General features: G+C 41.6%; 1 protein-coding gene across 1 annotated transcript; it reads right to left on the bottom strand.

The window, feature by feature from the left end:
• Window positions 1–2,512: 2,512 nt before the first annotated feature.
• Window positions 2,513–5,444, bottom strand: LOC149172261 (transcription termination factor MTERF4, chloroplastic-like). The gene is made up of 2 exons (XM_089424280.1): window positions 5,175–5,444; window positions 2,513–5,051 (listed from the first exon to the last, which is right to left on the bottom strand). Exon 2 carries the CDS (start codon window positions 4,948–4,950, stop codon window positions 2,857–2,859), a length of 2,094 nt encoding a protein of 697 aa, XP_089280406.1. The 5' UTR covers window positions 4,951–5,051; window positions 5,175–5,444; the 3' UTR covers window positions 2,513–2,856.
• Between the last annotated feature and the right edge of the window lie 14,070 nt (window positions 5,445–19,514).

Below are 19,514 nucleotides of genomic sequence, written 5' to 3'. Positions count from 1 at the left end.
GAATTTGATCGACCTCATTTTGCTTTCTTCTTCTTCTTGTCGTGAGTGATGAATGCTGCAGGCTCTCCTTCTTCATGCTTTTGTATCCTGCCTCTAGAAACCATCCTTGATTCTTCTTGAGTGAGCTTTCCAACAATCTCATCAAATGACGGAATTCCAACAATCTCATCAAATGACGAAAAAATATTGTTGTTGCTTATAGTAGTAATGAAGGTTTCCCAAATAGAAGGGAGACCCCTAAGAGTTACAATCACCAATTCCTTGTCGGGCACAAATTCTCCAACTCTTTGCAATTGATTTCTAAGACAAGATATCCTCATAATGTAAGATTGCACAAAATCTCCTTTGTTCATGTTTGAGTTGATATTTCAAAGATGTGATTTCATTCAAATTGTTGACTTCATACATGCCAACTATCTTATCATACATGTCCTTAGACTTCCTCAAATTTCCAACATATGCAAGTAAACTATCTTATAAACCATCAGCTATAATTTGCTTTGCTTTTAACTCACCTTTCGTGTACTTGTTCTTGGCGGCAGCGGAAGCATTCTCTGAAGGCTCAGGTACTTTCCTTGAATGTATTCCAAAAGATCATTGTTATCAGCTATGATCTCCAACCTGATTTTCCATGCAGCAAAGTTAGATGAGTCACCCAACTTCTCATGTTCCTTGAAGAAAGAGGAAGACATCTTGACTTGACTAGATAGGCTCCTTCAACTTTCCAAAGACGATTGCTTCAATGCTCGTCTCCTTTTGGGTTTGTCCTTCACCTTAGCTCTAATACCATGCTAATTTTTAGATTGTTCTATGTTGTATCAATTACTTTAAGCCCATTCAATACTTCAATTAGCAATCTTTTCAATACTAATTAATTTTTCCAACCATCAACAATATTTGAAGATAGAACAATATATGCAATGACAAAGGAGAAAATCAACACATCAACAAGAGACACCAGTTGGTCAAAGACCAGGGAAAAACTCACTATGGGGAAAATCCTTTGAAAATTTTGTTTCTATTAGATTGTCATAAAATGTTCAGCAAAGAGTATAATGAGCCCAATACAAAATCATCCAGCAAAATTAACCCAACAACATTCAGAAATATGTTTCCAACATCAATATATATCAGAGACAACTTTTCCTATCTACGGTCGACTGCAATCAACTGTGGTTGGATGCCAAAAATTAGCCCTCGAACTCAATTGCATGGAAGAGGAGTTGTGCATGCGGTTGAGACCTTCCAACCACTCCCTTGAGCCTGCTAGCCAGCGGTTATAGCCTAAAATTGCCTTTGACAAGCCTGTGGCTGAGACCCAAAATCCTAGAACACGTGCCAGCTTCGGACCTTGTATTTTCGAACTTGTGCGAACCACTTTCCTCGACCTTGCCTCAGATTTGTGCAAACCAATCAATGAAGAAGAAAATAAGAAGATGCTTGGTGATGTCCAAATGAGCTTGAACTTATATTTATAGGCTTCCAAGGGTGACCAATTTCCTATTAGGGCCGACCTGTCCAAATGTGCATATGTGGGATTTTCTTCATAAGTACACTTTTCCCTTGTCTAAATTGGGCGCTTCAATAGTCAAAATTGGTCCTCTTGAAAAGAGGAATCTAGTCCCATGGTTGTAATTTGTCACTAAGGCCAAATTAACATCCAAGAGCCCTAACAATTTATTGACTGTGGAAATATCCATGCTAAAATTAAAATATACCTCATACAAAAATGCATCTATAACAAAATAGATGCATTCAAGTAAATAATGTACAACATCAAGAACTGAGAGTTTTTTGAATTTCAAGATTAGAGGCCTCAGTGGGGAATAACCTGGAATTACAACACTAGTTAGAGCCATCATCCCTTAGGCATAAAAACTGCCCGGGTGCTCTACTGACTTGTATTCGCATACAATATTTCTATACAGGATATCGAACTTTGATATGCACCATTAAAAAGAAGCTTTCGGCACCAACATTATAGGGTAGTTACATCTAACATGCAATGCAAGTGATGCAAACTTGCAGAAAACTCGCCAAGATCCTAAAATGGCATTTCAACTTTCAATATAAAGGTGAAATGACATAATATCTCATGTACCAAGACCTCATAGCACCACAAACTTTTATAAGGATGATATTCAGCCTTAAGGCTTTTTGCCCCTTAGATAATTACAGGTATTCCAAAGCCAAAAAGTGAATAACAGATTGAATTTACTTCATGCAAATAAGTAAAAACAATTACAGGGACTTGCAAAGTTCTCTATTATTTTGATGACCTCTGAGTACATGTGAATATTTTAGGTAAAATTTTGAAACTTTTGTTGCTATTCCTGTCAGAGATAATCCATTTGAGTTCACACATGCCACCTAGTGAAAACTTTACTTGTTTGTGGATTAGAATTTTGCTATAACACATAAATGCTTTTTCTAAACACTTTGAAGTCTGTGTAAAGAAGACTTTGAAACTAATTGAGAATGATGGCAGTTATTAGTCTGCCCCAAAGATTCTTTTAAAACTCTTCGTTCAAGATCCCGTGAACATTTGAAGTATTGAAACTAAAACTTAAAAGTGATGCATCCATCAACGTGTCAAAATGCAGACTTCGTTTGTGGGTGATGAACAATGTGGCTATTTGCTCAAGTTTTTTCTGCCACCTAAATTCAGATTTTTGGTTTCTAGATATTTTTTTCTCTTTTGGTTACAGCGAAGGAAGAGATCATGCAAAGTTCAAGCCCTCTTAACACATTTTCTGCAAACCAAAACTCATTTGAAACAATTGAGGTTACAAATAGACACCACTGATATCATATTTATAAACATACAACATGATTTAAGGAGGAAACACAGAAAAATCATTTCTTCACAGAAATAGTACTTGTGTACAATTGTTCCTCACTTTCTTCATCCTCTTCTGAACTACTTTCATCCCCAGGTAATTCCAAGGCTCCACCCATACTGAAAGATGGCAATGTCTCCTTGATATCAACATAGTTAGCATCCAATATTTCTTCAAACCTTTGATCACTACAGCTGAGGAGCCACGCTAGACTGCAGGTAATGCCCCCGCTTGATATTCTTTGGAAACGTGGCTTGATTCTGCCTTCCAGGCTATATGTGAAGTAGTCTGGAAACTCGACAAGTTCCCGCAGGGGTCTCTTTATTGCAGTCTTAAAGTAATAGAAACTGAGCTTCATAGAGTCCAAATCAAGAGCAAACAACTGGGGACAAGCAACCACCATTTTTGTTACATCTGCATCTTTGAAACCTCGTCCTATCAAAAAATCTACATGCCTTGTAATCAGAGTTTGAGGAAGGCTTACAACCTGTGGCATCTTCTGTAACAATTGACCAAATTCCACAGGACCAACCTGAATATTAACATTGAAAAAGCACTGTTGAGCAGACAATTTTGGCTTCAAAGAGAGTCCCAAGATCTCTGGATATTGTGCTATTACGGAAGCAAGACACTCCTGCCTTACACCAAAACTAAGCAGAATCTCCACATTTGGCTTTATTTTTTCCTCCAAGTCATACCCGAGAATATTCGGTCTTTTCTCAATGATTCTGGCAATAACTTGTCTAGGAAACCCGAGATTCATAAGATAATCAACAATTGGTTTAATCACTGTTCCAACTCGCATACCCAAAATCCGAGGATACTGCGTCATAATAGATCCAATATCTCTTGTATTTACACCAATATTGACTAAGTAAGCTACTGAGGTACTCATTGTGCCCTCTACTTTAAAACCTAAAAGCTCAGGATACTTCTTTATTACATGCGGAATGTCAGCTTTCTCAATGTCGAGCCCTCTCAGAAACTTGATAATAGGCACAAGTTCTATGACAACACTTGCAGTCAACACCTGTGGGTATCTTCTAAGCAAAAAAGGGAGGTCTGATTTCTGAAAACCCAAATTGAAGAAAAAATCCAGTACAGGTATCAGGTTCTTCCGCACACTACATCCCAACATGAGAGGATATGTATTGATATCAGCAATGCTGAGACCTATTCCCTGCAGAAATTCCACCCTTTCCTTCATAATATCAACTGTCGATGGAAGCTCCAATTCTTCCAGATCGTCAGGCACAATCCCCATACTTCTCAAGTAATCATATATTATGACTCGCGAAGAAATCTTGACCTTGTCCCCCTTCACAGCACCCCATGTCACTGTAGGCATCTGATATTCTGGAAGTTTGTTGGACTCTGCAGAAGCTGCCCTTGTGGGCACTACTGAAATGACCCTTGCTTGATCCAATATGCATGCCATCGATGCCATTGTCACAAAAACAGGCCTATTCCTCGCCAAACTGCAGTCTTTATCGAACATATTCCTTCTTGAAATGCACTTGATTTCTGTTAGGCCTTTTTGGATCGAATGGGCAGAAAATGCCCTTGTCAATATTTTTGTCAAACCTGATTTAATCTCATTAGGATCCCTTTTGATCAGTTGAGTAGAAGATGCTCGAAAGGGTATTGTTGCCAAACAAGGCTTTATTTCAGTCGGGTTTTTCCTCTTTGATTGGGTTGAGACTGCCCTAGTAATTACTGTTGCCAAACGTGAGTTAATGCATGATGGTTCCTTCTGTTTCAGTTGTGATGAAACTGCTATTCGTGACTCTTTTACCATGCAATTTTCAGACTTTGTTGGTTTGGAAAACGATATAGGCAGTGCCCGAAGAAAAGTTTTTTGGTATGGGTTCAACTGGACTGGATTTTTTATATCACTTAAATGGGAAATGGGCCTTACCAAGATCCAAGTGTGTTCATATGGCATGAATTGGGCTGCATTGATTTCATGGGGATCAAGCTTGGCATGGCTTGAATATTCAAAATAAGCACTGGAATGATATAACAATAATGGCGAAAAACATTTCCACGCTGATTCTGACATCCCATGTTGAGCTAAGCCTCGCCAACAATATGAAACCAGTATTGTCATTCTTTCTATTTACCCAATACCAATCTAAATCATACATACCCTGGGCATTGGACATTGGGAAATCCACCTAGCAGAGTGACATGGATTTCAAACTCCTCCTCCTGGTGTGTGATCAAATTTGGATGATTTGGAGAACCGAAAATTGGATACTTATCAGTTTGTATTGCTTGCAAAGAACAAAAAAACATAAAAGGAAAAGCGGCGTTCATGTGCATGGTAAATACCAGTATCTGTGCAGAAAAGAAGCTTCAGGAACCCCTGCGATTATCAAGAGCCGCAACGTTCATAGAATATCCTTCGAAAATCTCTCTAAATCTATGCGAAATGAAAGGTCGGTCCAATGGGTTTTAAGCTGCTATTTCGTTTTCGGCCAGGGAAGAAATACACTCTGTATTTCATAAAAATATGCATGTCATTGCACCAGTCTCGTTCTGTTATACATAACTAATGGTGATTTGCGAAGCCTAGGGTTTAAACGGAAGTGGATGCGCTATGTTTTTTACCCAAGTATTTATCATATCGGTTGTATTTTTTTAAATGGCAAAGTTTATTATAAGCTATAAGTTTTAAGTTTATTGTAGAAAATTTTAATAGCTAAGTTTATTATAAGCTATAAGTTTTAAGTTTATGGTAAAAAGTGAGTATTTTTTATATGGTGTATATATATATATAATTTTTTTCAATGTTTAATAATTTTTAGAATTCAGTTGTTAATAGTTAAGATTATATAATACTAAAGGTTATGGAGGTGTACATACTTTATCATTTTTTGATGAAATATTTTGTAATAATTTTTAAAATTAGGTATAGAGATATACATACTCTACCTCCTCTCTAATGGAGTACTTTGTGATCTTGTTTAGAAGTGAGGTGTACACACTCTATACACTCTCCAATGAAATGTTTTGTAATTATTTTTAGAAGTGAGTATAGGTGTACATACTCTACCCCCTCTCCAATGGGATACTTTGTAACTATTTTTAGAAGTGAGTATAGGTGTACATACTCTACCCCCTCTCGAATGGAATGCTTTGTAATCATTTTTAGAAGCAAGCATTATTTGTGCTTCCCTCTCCAAATAAATCTCTCGTTAAACCTATGGAGGTGATGTTGGGATGGGGTCCCCTGGGTTAGTTTGGGGTTAAGATAACCCAAGTTTTGGTACAGTTTTGTAAGTAATGTAAAGTCTCCGTGATTTGCAGATGCGGAGTGCGTAGATGAATAGGAGTCAAAGAGGCTTAGACCCTTGTTTTATGTAAAGTTTTAAGTCGGTTTTGAGATTCACCCATGGTCCACGAACCATGGCATTGTATGAAAAGTCTATAAATAGTGAGTCTTAGCGAAGGGACAAGTAGACTTAGAAGAAGAACAAGACATGAAAAAGATAGAGAGTTTAGGTTGATTGAAGGATCTAGGACAGGAGTTAGGACAGGAAGGCTCTGCTTGCTACGCTTAGATAGGAAAGAAAGGCTTTGCATCTGAGTGCACGGAGGCCTAGGTAGAGTCCGCAACTGAGTGCGCGGACCCCTGCAACTATGTGCGTAGGGTAGTTTGAGTCTGTAACCTTGAATTGAAGATCAATAAAGACAGTTTTTCTGAAGAATTCATGAGTATTATGTTTATCTTTGTTAATGTTAAATATTGTTGATAAATGATTTGTTTATGAAATAATGATTGAATATTACACAATTCTCTTGAATAAGTCTTAATTATGTACGCAATGCGTGTTTAAATACTTTTGCGAAGACTCTGGTGATTTCTCTTATGTTTACTAATGGCTTAAGTAAATTTGCACGAAAACTAATTTAGAACTGCTCTTTGATGCGTAAGTAGGCAAATTGACTGTTAGAGGCCCGCAAGGACTGATCATAGACCTTCGCGAAGGCCTGAAGGTTGCTTTAACAGAGTTGCAACAACATGCCCTAAGAGTTTATCAATCTGCTCGAAGGCAAATCTGAGGCCCTGGAAGACATCACACTAGTCTCTGGATGCAGAAACTTGGTTCTTGCATCCCCCCATACAGCTTCGAGTGAGGCTACAGCCTGTGCTACACAGGTTGTTGCCGAAAGGCCAGTAGTGTAGGGTTTTTTTGTGTTGGCACAGCTAACTCTGAACCTGGGTCAAGACCACCTAAGCCAACAAATGGTACTGTTGTCGGGACCAGGATCTACTTGAAAGAGATGTGTGATGTCACATCATTGGAATCCGACCAAGAACGAAATTGAAAAGTGGTTGGATCAAGAGATTCACGAGTTCGCGGCACAAGAAAACAAGAATCTGAGCCTGTCGGAGGAAAAGTGGTTGAACATGTATCTGTATACGGATATACACGAGATCTTCTTCTGCACTTTCCCCATTGAACTGTATGAGTGGTTACTTAAATTGACAGACAATCAAGGAAGGTGGAAGCTTGATAGTCCTATAGTGTGGAATCCATAATTAGTGCGATAGCTAGAAGCTTTGAAAACAAGATCACGCAGGCTGTCGATCATTGGCTCGATCGAATTCTGGGAGGATTTGTTACAGAATTTGCAATTGATACCTCAATCAGCTATAGCGAAGTGGAGCGACGATTTTTCAAAGGACCACGAGGTAAGTATTTAAGATCATTGAATACTTGGATTAAAATGTTCAGAGCTACGTGAAGTGGACGGTTCTTTAGAAATCGCTAAGGATCAGGACTAGAATATAGTCCAATGATTGGACCTCCTCCAAGCGACGATGAAGGGGCATGGCAAACTACACTGCGAAGCACTGTTCAGATAATCACTTAGAGTATTCCTCGAGCAAATCATCCTTCCACTCCATCGCCACCCCCACATCCACCGCATACACCTTCGCCCACACCTACACCTCCACCACCACCATTCAACATGGAGAACACAATGAAGATGTCGATCTTCGAGGGTATAGGGAGTGAAGATGCATAGCAGTTATGGTTTGTTGCGAATGTTGTATGGATAGCGCAATAGATTATTGATGACAATATAAAGAAGGCACAGTTGGTTACCTCTTTATAGGATCGCACGCTAACCTGGTACATTAAGTATTGTTATGATAATCCTATTGCAACGCTAGCAGAGACTAAGGCGACTTTAAACAAAGAGTTTAGTGATCCTAAGTTTGACTCACAGTAAGTCATTAGATTAAAGAGATCATGATGAGGGTCGTTGAGATGGCTTGGGAATTTGATCAGAGGTTAAAGTGTCAAATCATAGAGGCTAACGTGTAGATCACAGATAGCCAGTATCACGTCTCTTTTGCCCCACTTCAGAATTTCTCTGTCACAACAGAAGATAGAAACACAAGCAAAAGCCTATTCAAGATATGAACCTGGAAGTACAACAGACCCACTCACAATTATCTAGCATACACCTAGATTTACAGAGTTTGAAGAAAGACAAGGAGACTAAACTAGAAGTATGCGTGGAAGCCTGGTGTTTGAAGTGCAAGGGCCATGGGCATAATAAAGAACACTATCCAGTGTACGTGAATTATATTACAGGAGGGGGGCCAATTCCCCTGAATCCAGAAGCCCCAACAGGGCTGAGCGTGGGGGTTGCACTATGGTGTGCTATTTGTCAAGCTGTTGGACAACATGAGACGAATAATTGCCATTTACTTCAAAAGTTTGTCCAAACACCCCAACAGTTGTTCTGTAACTTCTACAAATGTGTGGGCCATAAGGAACACCATTGTCGAAGCTATGAGCTGATGATGGAAAGGAAACCTACATACTGGATGCAAGCAGAAACTCGGCCTCCAAATTAGGGCACCGAAGGAGCGCACGGAGGTTATCAGGGTCGAGGATGGGGCCGAGGAGGAGGAGGACCTGGTAGAGGCCGCGGCTACGGACAGCTAGGGCACTACGCGCGAGAGTTCTAAAATCCTACACACCTGTCATGTCAATACTACAGATAGATTGACCATACTATAGAAGAATGCCTGATACTAATAGCTAAAATGCAAGAGAAGAAAATACAGCCTACGCAGAATCTACAGATGATGAGGGTTGACCCCAACGAAGAAGATCAAAGCGTTAACATTGTGCTAAGAAGTGGGATGACGACTGGCCTCAATAAGGGTAAACAACCTGAAGAAGAAGGATGGGTCCGCAAAGCACCAGAGAAAGAAGCCGACTTTGATTTGGATCGCTCTAAGGAAACGTTCATGGAAGCTAAGAAGAGCTTCACTAAGGCTTCCACCTTAGGGAGACAGGACAAGACACAAAAAATCAGCGCGCCTGCAGAGCTTGATCCCTTTGCACTCACTACGTTTTTGGAGACCTGCATAAAACTGTTGCGCGATAGCAAAGCTATGGAAGGCCTACAAGAATTAATAAATAAATGCGCCAGCAAAGAGAAGGTCCCTAATGGACATCGAGTGGTCAGAAAAATTGGAAAACATAAGGCACGAACAAGGCGCGAGATGAGGCTCACCATGCAGATAGGTGATTATGAGATGGACCAGGTCATTTTGGATATGGGGTCCAACGTAAATGTATTATCGAAACAAACATGGGAAAGGATGGGGAGACCTGCACTGCAGTGGTATCTGATTCAACTTAGGATGGTGAACCAACAGAAAATCATCCACATGGGATGGTTATATGGAGTAATAGTTGATATTGAAGGTGTGATCGCAGTAGCAGACTTTGAAGCTATAAAAATTGTCGATGACAGTAACCCCTACCCCATGCTCTTGGGAATTGACTAGGCTATTGACATGAATGGGGCCATTAATTTGAAGAAAAGGACAATGTCCTTTGAAAGAAAGTCGTTGCGAGTTATAATACCACTGGATCCTACAGAAGGGGCACGCTATATTGAACCAGCCCAAGATTATGATGAAAGTGATGATGAACTAGATCAGATTTACAAGATAACAACGCAGGATCAAGACTGGATCAATCCAACGATAGATGGATAGATTGCATGGGACAGGGAGAGTTCCCGCACCTCTGATTCAGACGAAGAGTTAAAGCACTGGTAGAATCGCTTGCATGAAGTGTCTACATTGCGATGCAATATGATGATGAAGTCGTTGCGCTGTGTTTTGTCAGAGGTAAGGAAATTACCCTATTATGATGGTTTAACTAATGTAGATATTTTTTTGGATGAATTTGAGCGCGAAGTCCTTAAGGATCACCGCTTCCAAGCATTAGAGTTGGCATTGCATGCTACACCTACATGATGGTGGGGTACGCATAAGGATAGCTTTGTTGGATGGCGGGATTACAGAAGAATGATGCGGTTATGTTTTGGGCGTGCTAACACCAGAAAAACTGAGAAATATAATGGAAGGGACGATCCATGCGATCACCTAGCAAAATGGAATAAAGCATGGGGAACAGAGCCGTAACCAGAGTGGGTACACATATTTTTCCATACTTTGGATACAATTCCCATGAACTAGTATCTAGAAATGGAGCTCTGCCATGGCACTGTGGAATGGGATGCATTGAAGGAAGGGTTCTTATTGGCCTTCAGCTTTGATGACGGCTTCCCAATCATTGATGAAGCACTACAAGAGATTAAGGCAGTTATCTTCAAAATGTCAAAGGAACCTATGGTATGGATCTAACTAGACTGGAGCAACCAACTGTGTCATGCTTTGGAATGCTATAATGTAACCGCTGAAGAGGAAGATAAAGATCCGAGGAACATTAATATTCCAGAGGCAGAAGGGCAACGAAGTCGAAGGCCACAAATAGAAAAGTTGTACATCTTCACACCCTTGAAGACAAAGCAAGTAAACATTGGCACTAAAGGAGAACTGAAGTTCACGAAAATTGGAGATTATTGGGATGGTGCTACAGTGGATAAAATTGTTGAGTTACTCTATGAATACCAGGATCTCTTCCCCACTAAGTTTTCGTATTTGAAGGGCACAGTTGGTGAGTTGGGTGTTATGAAGATCACTTTGAAGCCGGACGAGAAGCCTATTAAACAGAGGCCATATTGCCTTAATCCTAAATGCAAGGAAAAGGTTCACAAGGAGCTGGATAAGATGTTGAAGGCATGCATCATAGAACCTGTTGAAGAATATGATTGGGTGAGCCCGATGGTGGTTCAGGAGAAGAAACAAAAAGGTGAAATAAGGATTTGTGTAGATTTGTGGAAGTTTAATGATGTGTGTGTTCACGACCCGTTCCCAACGTCGTTTACGAACGAAGCGTTAGACAATGTTGGAGGGCATGAGGCCTATTCCTTTACTGATAGATTCTTTGGGTATCATCATATTAAGATCACGCCTAAGGATAGGAGAAAAACGACCTTTGTGACACAGTAGGGTTGTTTTCAGTAGTCATAAAAACGTTCAAAGTGTTCATTCATAAGTTTCTAGAAGTATACTTTGATGACTAGACGATGTTTGGATTAGTGAAGCGCCATGTAGCAAGTCTACGCCTGATGTTGGATACATGTAGTAGATACCAGATCGTGTTGAATTTGAAAAAATGCATATTTTGTGATCCTTTTGGGATCTTGTTGGGTCATGTTGTGTGCAAGCAAGGATTGATGGTCAACCTTGCAAAGATTGTGGTGATTGTGAATTTGGAGGCCCCTAGGAACGTTAAGTAGTTGCGTGCAATGCTAAGACATACAGGATGCTATAGAAAATTTATCAAATCTTACGCTCAAATTATTACGCCCATGGAGAAATTGCTAAAGAAGGACACAACATTTTGTTGGGATGAAGAATGCCAGCACAGCTTAGATGTGTTGAAAGAAAAGATGGTCACTGCGTCGATCTTGATATTCCCTTATTGGAAAAAGGAGTTTCATGTACATGTGGATGCCTCTTGCATTGCGTTGGGTGCAATGTTAACACAGGTCGGTGAAGGAGAAATGGACCATCCTATAGCCTTTGCAAGTAGGAAGTTATCGAAGGCCGAGAAAAATTATTCAACGACTGAGCGCGAAGGATTGGCCATGGTGTACGTGCTGCAAAAATTCAAGCATTATCTGTTAGGAGGGCATTTCAAGATGTACACAGATCATTCTGCCTTGAAATACTTGGTCAACAAGCTTGTGTTGGGGGGGAATATCTGCAGATGGTTGCTATTATTTCAGGAGTATGACTTTGAAGTCATTGTGAAGCCAGGGAGGTTAAATGCGAGACCTGACCATCTGTCATGCATCGAAATAGGAGAGGAGCCTAATAATCTAGAGGAAGGGTTGCCATATGCGCAACTCTTTGTGGTGTGTGTAGCAAATGATCATTTTGTAGACATTATTCACTTCTTGACTATGAGGATGGTATCAGAAGGATATACAGGTCAGCACAATAAGGAATTAGTAGTGCATGCCGTTGATTTTTCAGTTATTGAGGGACATTTGTATAATATGGATACAGATGAAATATTGCGAAGATATGTGCCGAAATTTGAGCAGGATAACATTCTCGCTAAAGTTCATGGGGGAGTTGCAGGAGGCCATTATGCAGGAAAGGCAACTGCGCAGAAGATTTTGCACACAGGTCTATGGTGGCCAACATTGCAAAAGGATTCCAAGGTGTATTGTAAGGTGTGTGATGCATGCCAAAGAACTGGTAGACCATCGTGAAGAGATGAGTTACCACTACAGCCTCAAGTATATTTGCAGCCCTTTGAGAAATGGGCCATTGATTTTGTTGGGCCAATTCAACCCCCTGGAAAGAAAAAGGGTGTGCGCTATATTATCCCTGCAATGGAATATCTAACCAGATGGGCGGAAGCACAACCGGTTAAAGATTGCATAGGGGCTATGACAACAAAATTCTTGTTTGAGTATGTCTTAACCAGATTTGGCTACCCGAAAGTATTGATGAGTGATAAGGGTATGCACTTTTTGAATGAAACGATCAGTGCGTTGACTGAAGAGTTCTAGGTTTACCATCAGAAGAGTACGCCATGCCACCCGCAGGTAAACAGAACTGTCGAAGCTTTTAACAATTTTTTGGAGAACGCACTGACAAATATCTGTAATGTGCATCGGAATGAATGGGATGTGTGCGAACCTACAGTACTATGGGCTTACAGGACTACTTGTACGAAGTTGATAGGGAAAACATCGTTCAGATTAGTATATGGGATCGAAGTCGTAATGCCGATGGAGTACATTGTGCCTAGTCTGCACATAGCAACTTTGTATGGTGGATGGCGAGGCCTTAGAATAACGGCTCATGCAGCTGATGGAGCTCGAAGAAGATTGATTTTTGCAAGATTCCATCAACAAGTGTAGAAGGAACACGAAAAAGCATGGCATGATCGCCGCATCAAGCTTCGCACATTCAAGGTCAACAATATTGTCCTATTATAAGATAGTAAGTTCACTAAATTTCAGGGTAAATTCCAGATGCATTGGTTAGGGACATATATTGTCAAAGAAATTACATATGGAGGCATAATTTAGCTTGCGAAGCTGAATGGGGAACCCTTCCCGGGAAAAGTGAATGGGAGCAGGTTGAAGTTGTATACAAGGGATCCTGCACAATGACTATATGGCAACATGATAGTCTTAGTGCTCCAGGAAGTTGTAAGGGAGTGCGGGACTCTAAACTACATTGCCTAGCTGGGAGGACAACATAGTGAGTAGGCTGCGTGGAGAATGACGAAGATGAAACCCAAGAAGTTGCGCTTAGGAAGTTTCACCATGGGGGAAGGTACCGTGCAACATAGCAGGAAAATGATGGTTGGAGTTACTGTTCATGACTTGAGGGCCATAAGACGGTTAAGTGGAGCGGGGTGGCGGAAATTAAGGCAAACATCTTTGAAGATATACCTCCAAAATAACATTTATTATCAGAAATTGGGGGGAACAGTCCGATTTGAATTCAAAACCCCATATAAATTACGTGTGCTGGTCTAATAGAGAACACTTTGCGCTCTAAGAGTTGTTAGTGAATTTCGATGTTTGTTGCCTATGAGCTGAGAATTTTGGGAAGATTTAGTTGTGAGCCCCATGTTTTCCAAATTGCCTGAGATAAACCAGAAGCTTATTCTTGAACAAATGTCTACACCAAGTCCTGTTGAAACTGTGAGTAATGATGATGTTGTCTCTGACACAGCCACCCCGAAAGTTGTAAGTATGGAAGCTCCGGCTCCTGTGCATATAGCATCAAGGTCGCCTAGGCCAAAGAATACCCCTAACAAAGAAATCCAACCAGCCAAGTCAAAGCAATCCAAGAAGGACAAGCAAAACAAGCCGATGCTGGTGTGCGCATCCCCAAGGAATCATACTAACACACAGGCAAAGCAGAAGAAAGATAAGTAGCCAGAGAGAGTAGTGGACCTAGAGGCAGAAGAATTCCAAGGAATAGAGGATATTGATGCTGAAGGAATGGAACCCGTGACAAGGCTACCTCAGTATATCCCTCCGTGAAAGGGAAAAGCAAAGGTCACGAAGGACTCAAATACTAAGAAGTTTACAATATCCACGCCCCTACTAAGAAGGTCCCGTTTGACCACACTAAGTTTCCTCATTTGACGGCGGACAAATATATGTAGTGGTCTATTATGAAGAAACAGGGGTTACAGCGCAGGAGACGGAGGAATGGGTCCACGGTGTCGAGCAATCATGGTTACTTAATCTGTTGTGTGTGCCACATTATCACCGCACCCCCATTAATACGATATGTTTACGCCCGCTCCTCACACTGGTGCACGATGGATGTTAATGGCTAGGACAACCTATCCCCATCACGGACATGCTAATTCAAAAAATCACGTGGTTTCCCTACAAAGGAGTGAACTTGGCTAAGGAGTTTGGAGGGAAGACTAGGGAGAAAGATCTTCCAGAGAAGATGAAGAGGGATTACGGCCTCCTCAAAAAGTCGCATGGGTATTCCATTATTTCCATAATAGACTAGGCAGTTCAATTCGCTGCCTAAATTTTAGTAGGAAAGGTTATGAGGAAATACCGCACCGATGAAGTTCCAGCGCCAGTGGTTTCCCTTGTTGCACAATGCGCAAAACGCATAAAATTTAATTGGGCAAGGTACCTATGTTAGGAGTTCCTAGCGAACTTAGGATAAGCCCAAGAAGAAACCAAGTCGTTCCACTACGCTTGGTTGTTGCTGTCAATTGTGCTTGTTGCATGGAGACTACTAGAGGATAGCCAATTTCCTATGCTGGACGAAGGATTACTGGAGGCAGCGCAATTCACTTCCTTATGGTCTACAAAGGATTTCGTGCGAATTGCAGAGACAGATATTTTGGGTTATTGTGGAGATAGATCTTTGTATGGAAATCAATTAGTGTCTGAGATTGTCCTCAACCTTGTTCACACAACTATCAGCCTACGCGGTGTTCAAGGCTGACTTCCACAAAGTCTATATCCAAGTGCGGAAGGATCTAGAGCATAAATGGCACCAGTTGCCCTATTTAGTGTCCAAAATGGATGTGTAGGAGGTTGTAGCGTCATGGTCTGCAGAGTGGCACGCCCCATTAGAAGTAGATGTTGGAATGAGCACAGGCGTGGGAAGTTTTGCTACGCAAAAAAGAAAGGAGGCAGCTAGGCAAGCTACGCGTACCCTCGCAGAGCAATGAAAGAAGGAAGCTACATAAAAGGCTGTCATTGAGCAGGAACTCGTTGTTGTGGAGTAGGTGGGAAAAGAACAACGCGAGTCCTAGAAAGGTGATAAGTCACCTACACTAGAGATAGAGGAAGAAGATATTTCAGGACAAGGCGGCGGAGGTGATGAGGGGCAGAGCACCCCATTTATTTTGAAAAGATGTGGCAAGGAGCAGAAGGGTGGAACATGGAAAAAGAAGAAATCTAATAGAACACAGGTTGATCCCATGGTGTTGACAGAAAGTGTTCTTGATGTGATTGGCGATAAAGTCACGAACACAATGACAGAAGTGTTGCAGCAGTTTGAGCAACAATACATGCAGACGTTGCGGAGCATCTTGAAGGATCTGCACAAGCTGCAGATCCAAACAAGCAAAATATAGGTGGGTGTTGACAAGCGAGGGTAGAGCAAGCGAGCCTGACACTCGGGACAAGTTAAGCAGATGAGCTAGTAAGGACCCTGGATCTCAAAACTATACCGTTGACCGACGGGTCCATTCGCGCAGAATTCGCTGATGACCGTATTATACTTAGTACAATCAAGAACATAAGATTGAATATAGCGACGCTCTCCAACGAAAACCTCCACGCGTTGCGTACGGGGGTGGCAGATGAATTGAGAACCAGGGAGCAGCGTGCCCTCAACCTCATGAGTGAGTACAAATTCAACAATGAACAAATGTTCATTAAAAAGACGCAGGCTCTGAAGGAAAAGGAGGCACTTCAGGTGCATAGTTCACGTCTGGAGTCAGCAATAACGGAGGCATGCAAGACAGTGCTTGAGCTTCACATACCCGAGGATGCACAGCCAGAAGCCAAAATCAGAAAACTAGCCACTAGTGTTCGTGAGGCTAAAGCAAAAGTTGGATGAGTAACTTTTGAGTTCAACATGAAGATTGCAGAGCTGCAGCTGAAGTTGCAGCCCACGGCTCTTCCTGAGGTCCGGGAATGTAGAAATTTTGAATAATTTAACACATATTCAACAGAGATTATCCTGATCATGTACTATTGTGGAATACATACACAATACATAAGCTCCTCTACGTTGATCATCAATATAGCAGCATCAATAACAATAAAACATCAAGAGCATTCACACATTAACACAATATGTAACCCGGGGAAAGCATCTCGCTAAAAACCCCAACTATCTGTATATTAATGATTGAGACCATGTAACATTACAAAGTACAATGCTTATCACAAGCAATCCAATACCAGCTCCACCTGTTACACACAATACAGCTAAGATCTGATCTCCAAATCTATTCCACTGCTTGCCTGCCTCCACTGCTCAATACTTGCTCAAGAATTGAATGAGAATGGTTTACCAAACTCGTATTTCACCTCCAAAGAATCACTCACACTGTGTAAGATGTGAGCAGAGGCTATAATACTGGGAAAATACATGAGCAAACTCATTGGCATACTCAATCCCTTGATTGTGCAAGATCTGATGCACAACTATAGTCACAACTGATAGCAATCTGATTCTCTAACACCTGTCCCTGCTAAACTGAACATGCACTGACATGCAACTGAGTTAACTGATGTATTCTATAGTTGTATTATGAGTTAATAATTAGTTTAACAACTCATCATTAGTCTATTTGCAGTTAGACTAACTACAACTAGTTTAACCAAGTCAAACTGAACACAACTCCATCAACTCCACAATCAACTCCACCAAACTCAACTGATTGAGTTCTAACTAAAGTCATGCATGCAACAACTCAACTGACTCATAAGAAAAGCGTACTTCCTTCTGATAGCTGCATGGGCCACATCTGTAGCTCAAACTGAAGTACTCCAAGAGAATGAGATCAAGTTTATAGTCTAAATATTATTATGAGACAATAATATTTGACTTTTCTATTTTGGACAGCCAGTCTAAAAATAGACTTTGATCACTCCTGTTGTGATCACTCCTGCTGTGGTCACTCCTACTGTGATCACTCCCTGATCACTCCTGCTGTGGTCACTCCTGCTGTGATCATCCCTGCTGTGGTCACTCCTGCTGTGATCATCCTTGCTGTGGTCACTCCTACTGTGATCATCCCTGCTGGGATCCAAAAATAGAACTTGCACCATAATTTGCCTGTGGGCCCACTTAGTGAAGGTGACTCTTTTCACTAAGCTCCATCATCTTTTTTCAATATCAACACTCCCTCTCGACAAGATATGGATTATCAGCAACCCCTATCCTGCCTCGGTGGTACTCGAATTTGCTCCTGGTGAGAGCCTTCGTCAGAATATCAGCATCCTGATCCTTTGTTGGAATGTATGAAAGCAACATGATCCTCTGCTGCACAAAATCTCTGATATGATGGTACTTGATGTCATTGTTGCCATATACTCGGCCTCTTGAGCTCCCTGCCCAATTTGCATCCTCCTGTCTGTACCACAAACCATATCCCGATGTGCCTCTCAAATAACGCAATACATGCTTGCCCGCCTTCCAGAAGAGCTTGGTAGGCTTAACCATAGCTTGTGAAAGCTGGTTAACTGCATAGCATATATCAGGTCGTGTATTGACCAAATACATCAGCGACCCCACCAACTGTCGATAAACAGTGGCATCCACTTCTTCTCCCAAAGTGGCATCCTCCTTCCTCCAACCTCCAGGAAGAGGAGTATCAACAGGCTTGCAGCCATGCATGTTGAACTTCTCCAGTATCTCCCGAGCATACTTGCCCTGAGAAAAAAACAGTCCACCACTGCGCTGCCATATTTCCAATCCTAGGAAATAGTGAAGGAGGCCCAAATCCTTCATCTCAAACTCTGTAGCAAGATCCTTCTTGCATGACAGTATCAACAGCTCATCACCTGTTAGAATCAAATCATCAACATACAGTACAATGATAAGCAACTTACCCTCCACCACAATCTGGTATAGGTTAGGATTCGCCTCGCTCTTGGAGAATCCAAGTCCTGTGAAATAGCTGTCTATCCGTGTGTACCAAGCACGTGGTGCTTGCTTCAACCCATACAACGCTCTCTTGAGCCTGCACACATGTGACTCGCTGCTGAAGACCTCAAAACCTTCGGGTTGCTCAATGTACACCTCCTCCTCAATGACTCCGTTGAGGAACATAGTATTCACATCCATCTGATGAATGTGCCATCCCATCTGCGCTGAGAGAGCAAGAATCATCCGTATGGAAGAATACCTTGCGACAGGTGCAAAAGTCTCCTCATAATCAATCCCCTCTATCTGTGAAAAGCCTCGGGCAACAAATCTTGCCTTGTACTTCTCTACACTCCCATCAGCTGCCTGCTTAACTTTGTAGATCTATCTCGAACCCACCACTGATTTCCCTTCTGGTCTAGGAACAATCTCCCATGCACTGTTTCTGACAATAGAATCATACTCTTCCACCATGGCGTCTACCCATGCGGGATCCTCCACAGCTTCCTCAAAAGAGGATGGCTCAGTCACAACACACTTGCTCATAAGAGCCATGTATCCAGTGTACCGATCAGGTGACTGTCTCTGCCTACGTTGGGCTGTAGGTGGTCCTACAACTTTCTCTGCATCTTGAGCCAATCGCTCAGCTTCTGTCAAGTGCTTTCGCCCTCTGATGGTTGGCGCTGCATGAGTGGTCTCTTCCACTCCATGAACCTCGTCCTGTGGCTGATCCATGTCCTGAAGCTCATCCTTAGGAACTAATAGCTCCTCATCTGCATGCAAGTGTAGCTCCCTCTCAAGCGAACACTTCATGGCTTTCTCCTCCTGAAATTTTATATCCCGTCGCACAACAGTTTTACCACTGTCTGGCAAATACACACGATAGTTGTGGGGCGTATCAGTGTACCCCACAAATATCCCAACCTCTGCGGTCAGCTCCAACTTCTTCCTGGCATCCTTCGTCACATGCATGTAAACGTTAGCACCAAAAATCCTCAAATGAGAAAGATCAGGCTTCTTACCAGAATAAGCCTCCTCGGGTGTACTCATGCCAAGTATCCTATGAGGACAACGGTTATGCACATAAATTGTTGTATTGCATG

This window comes from Pinus tabuliformis, chromosome 4_2 (genome assembly GCF_031772625.1).
Source record: "Pinus tabuliformis cultivar Carrire ecotype Pingquan chromosome 4_2, CPIR1, whole genome shotgun sequence".
Taxonomy (NCBI): domain Eukaryota; kingdom Viridiplantae; phylum Streptophyta; class Pinopsida; order Pinales; family Pinaceae; genus Pinus; species Pinus tabuliformis.
The sequence above is the reverse complement of the archived record's forward strand: the minus strand, read 5'-3'. Positions and strand labels throughout refer to the sequence as shown.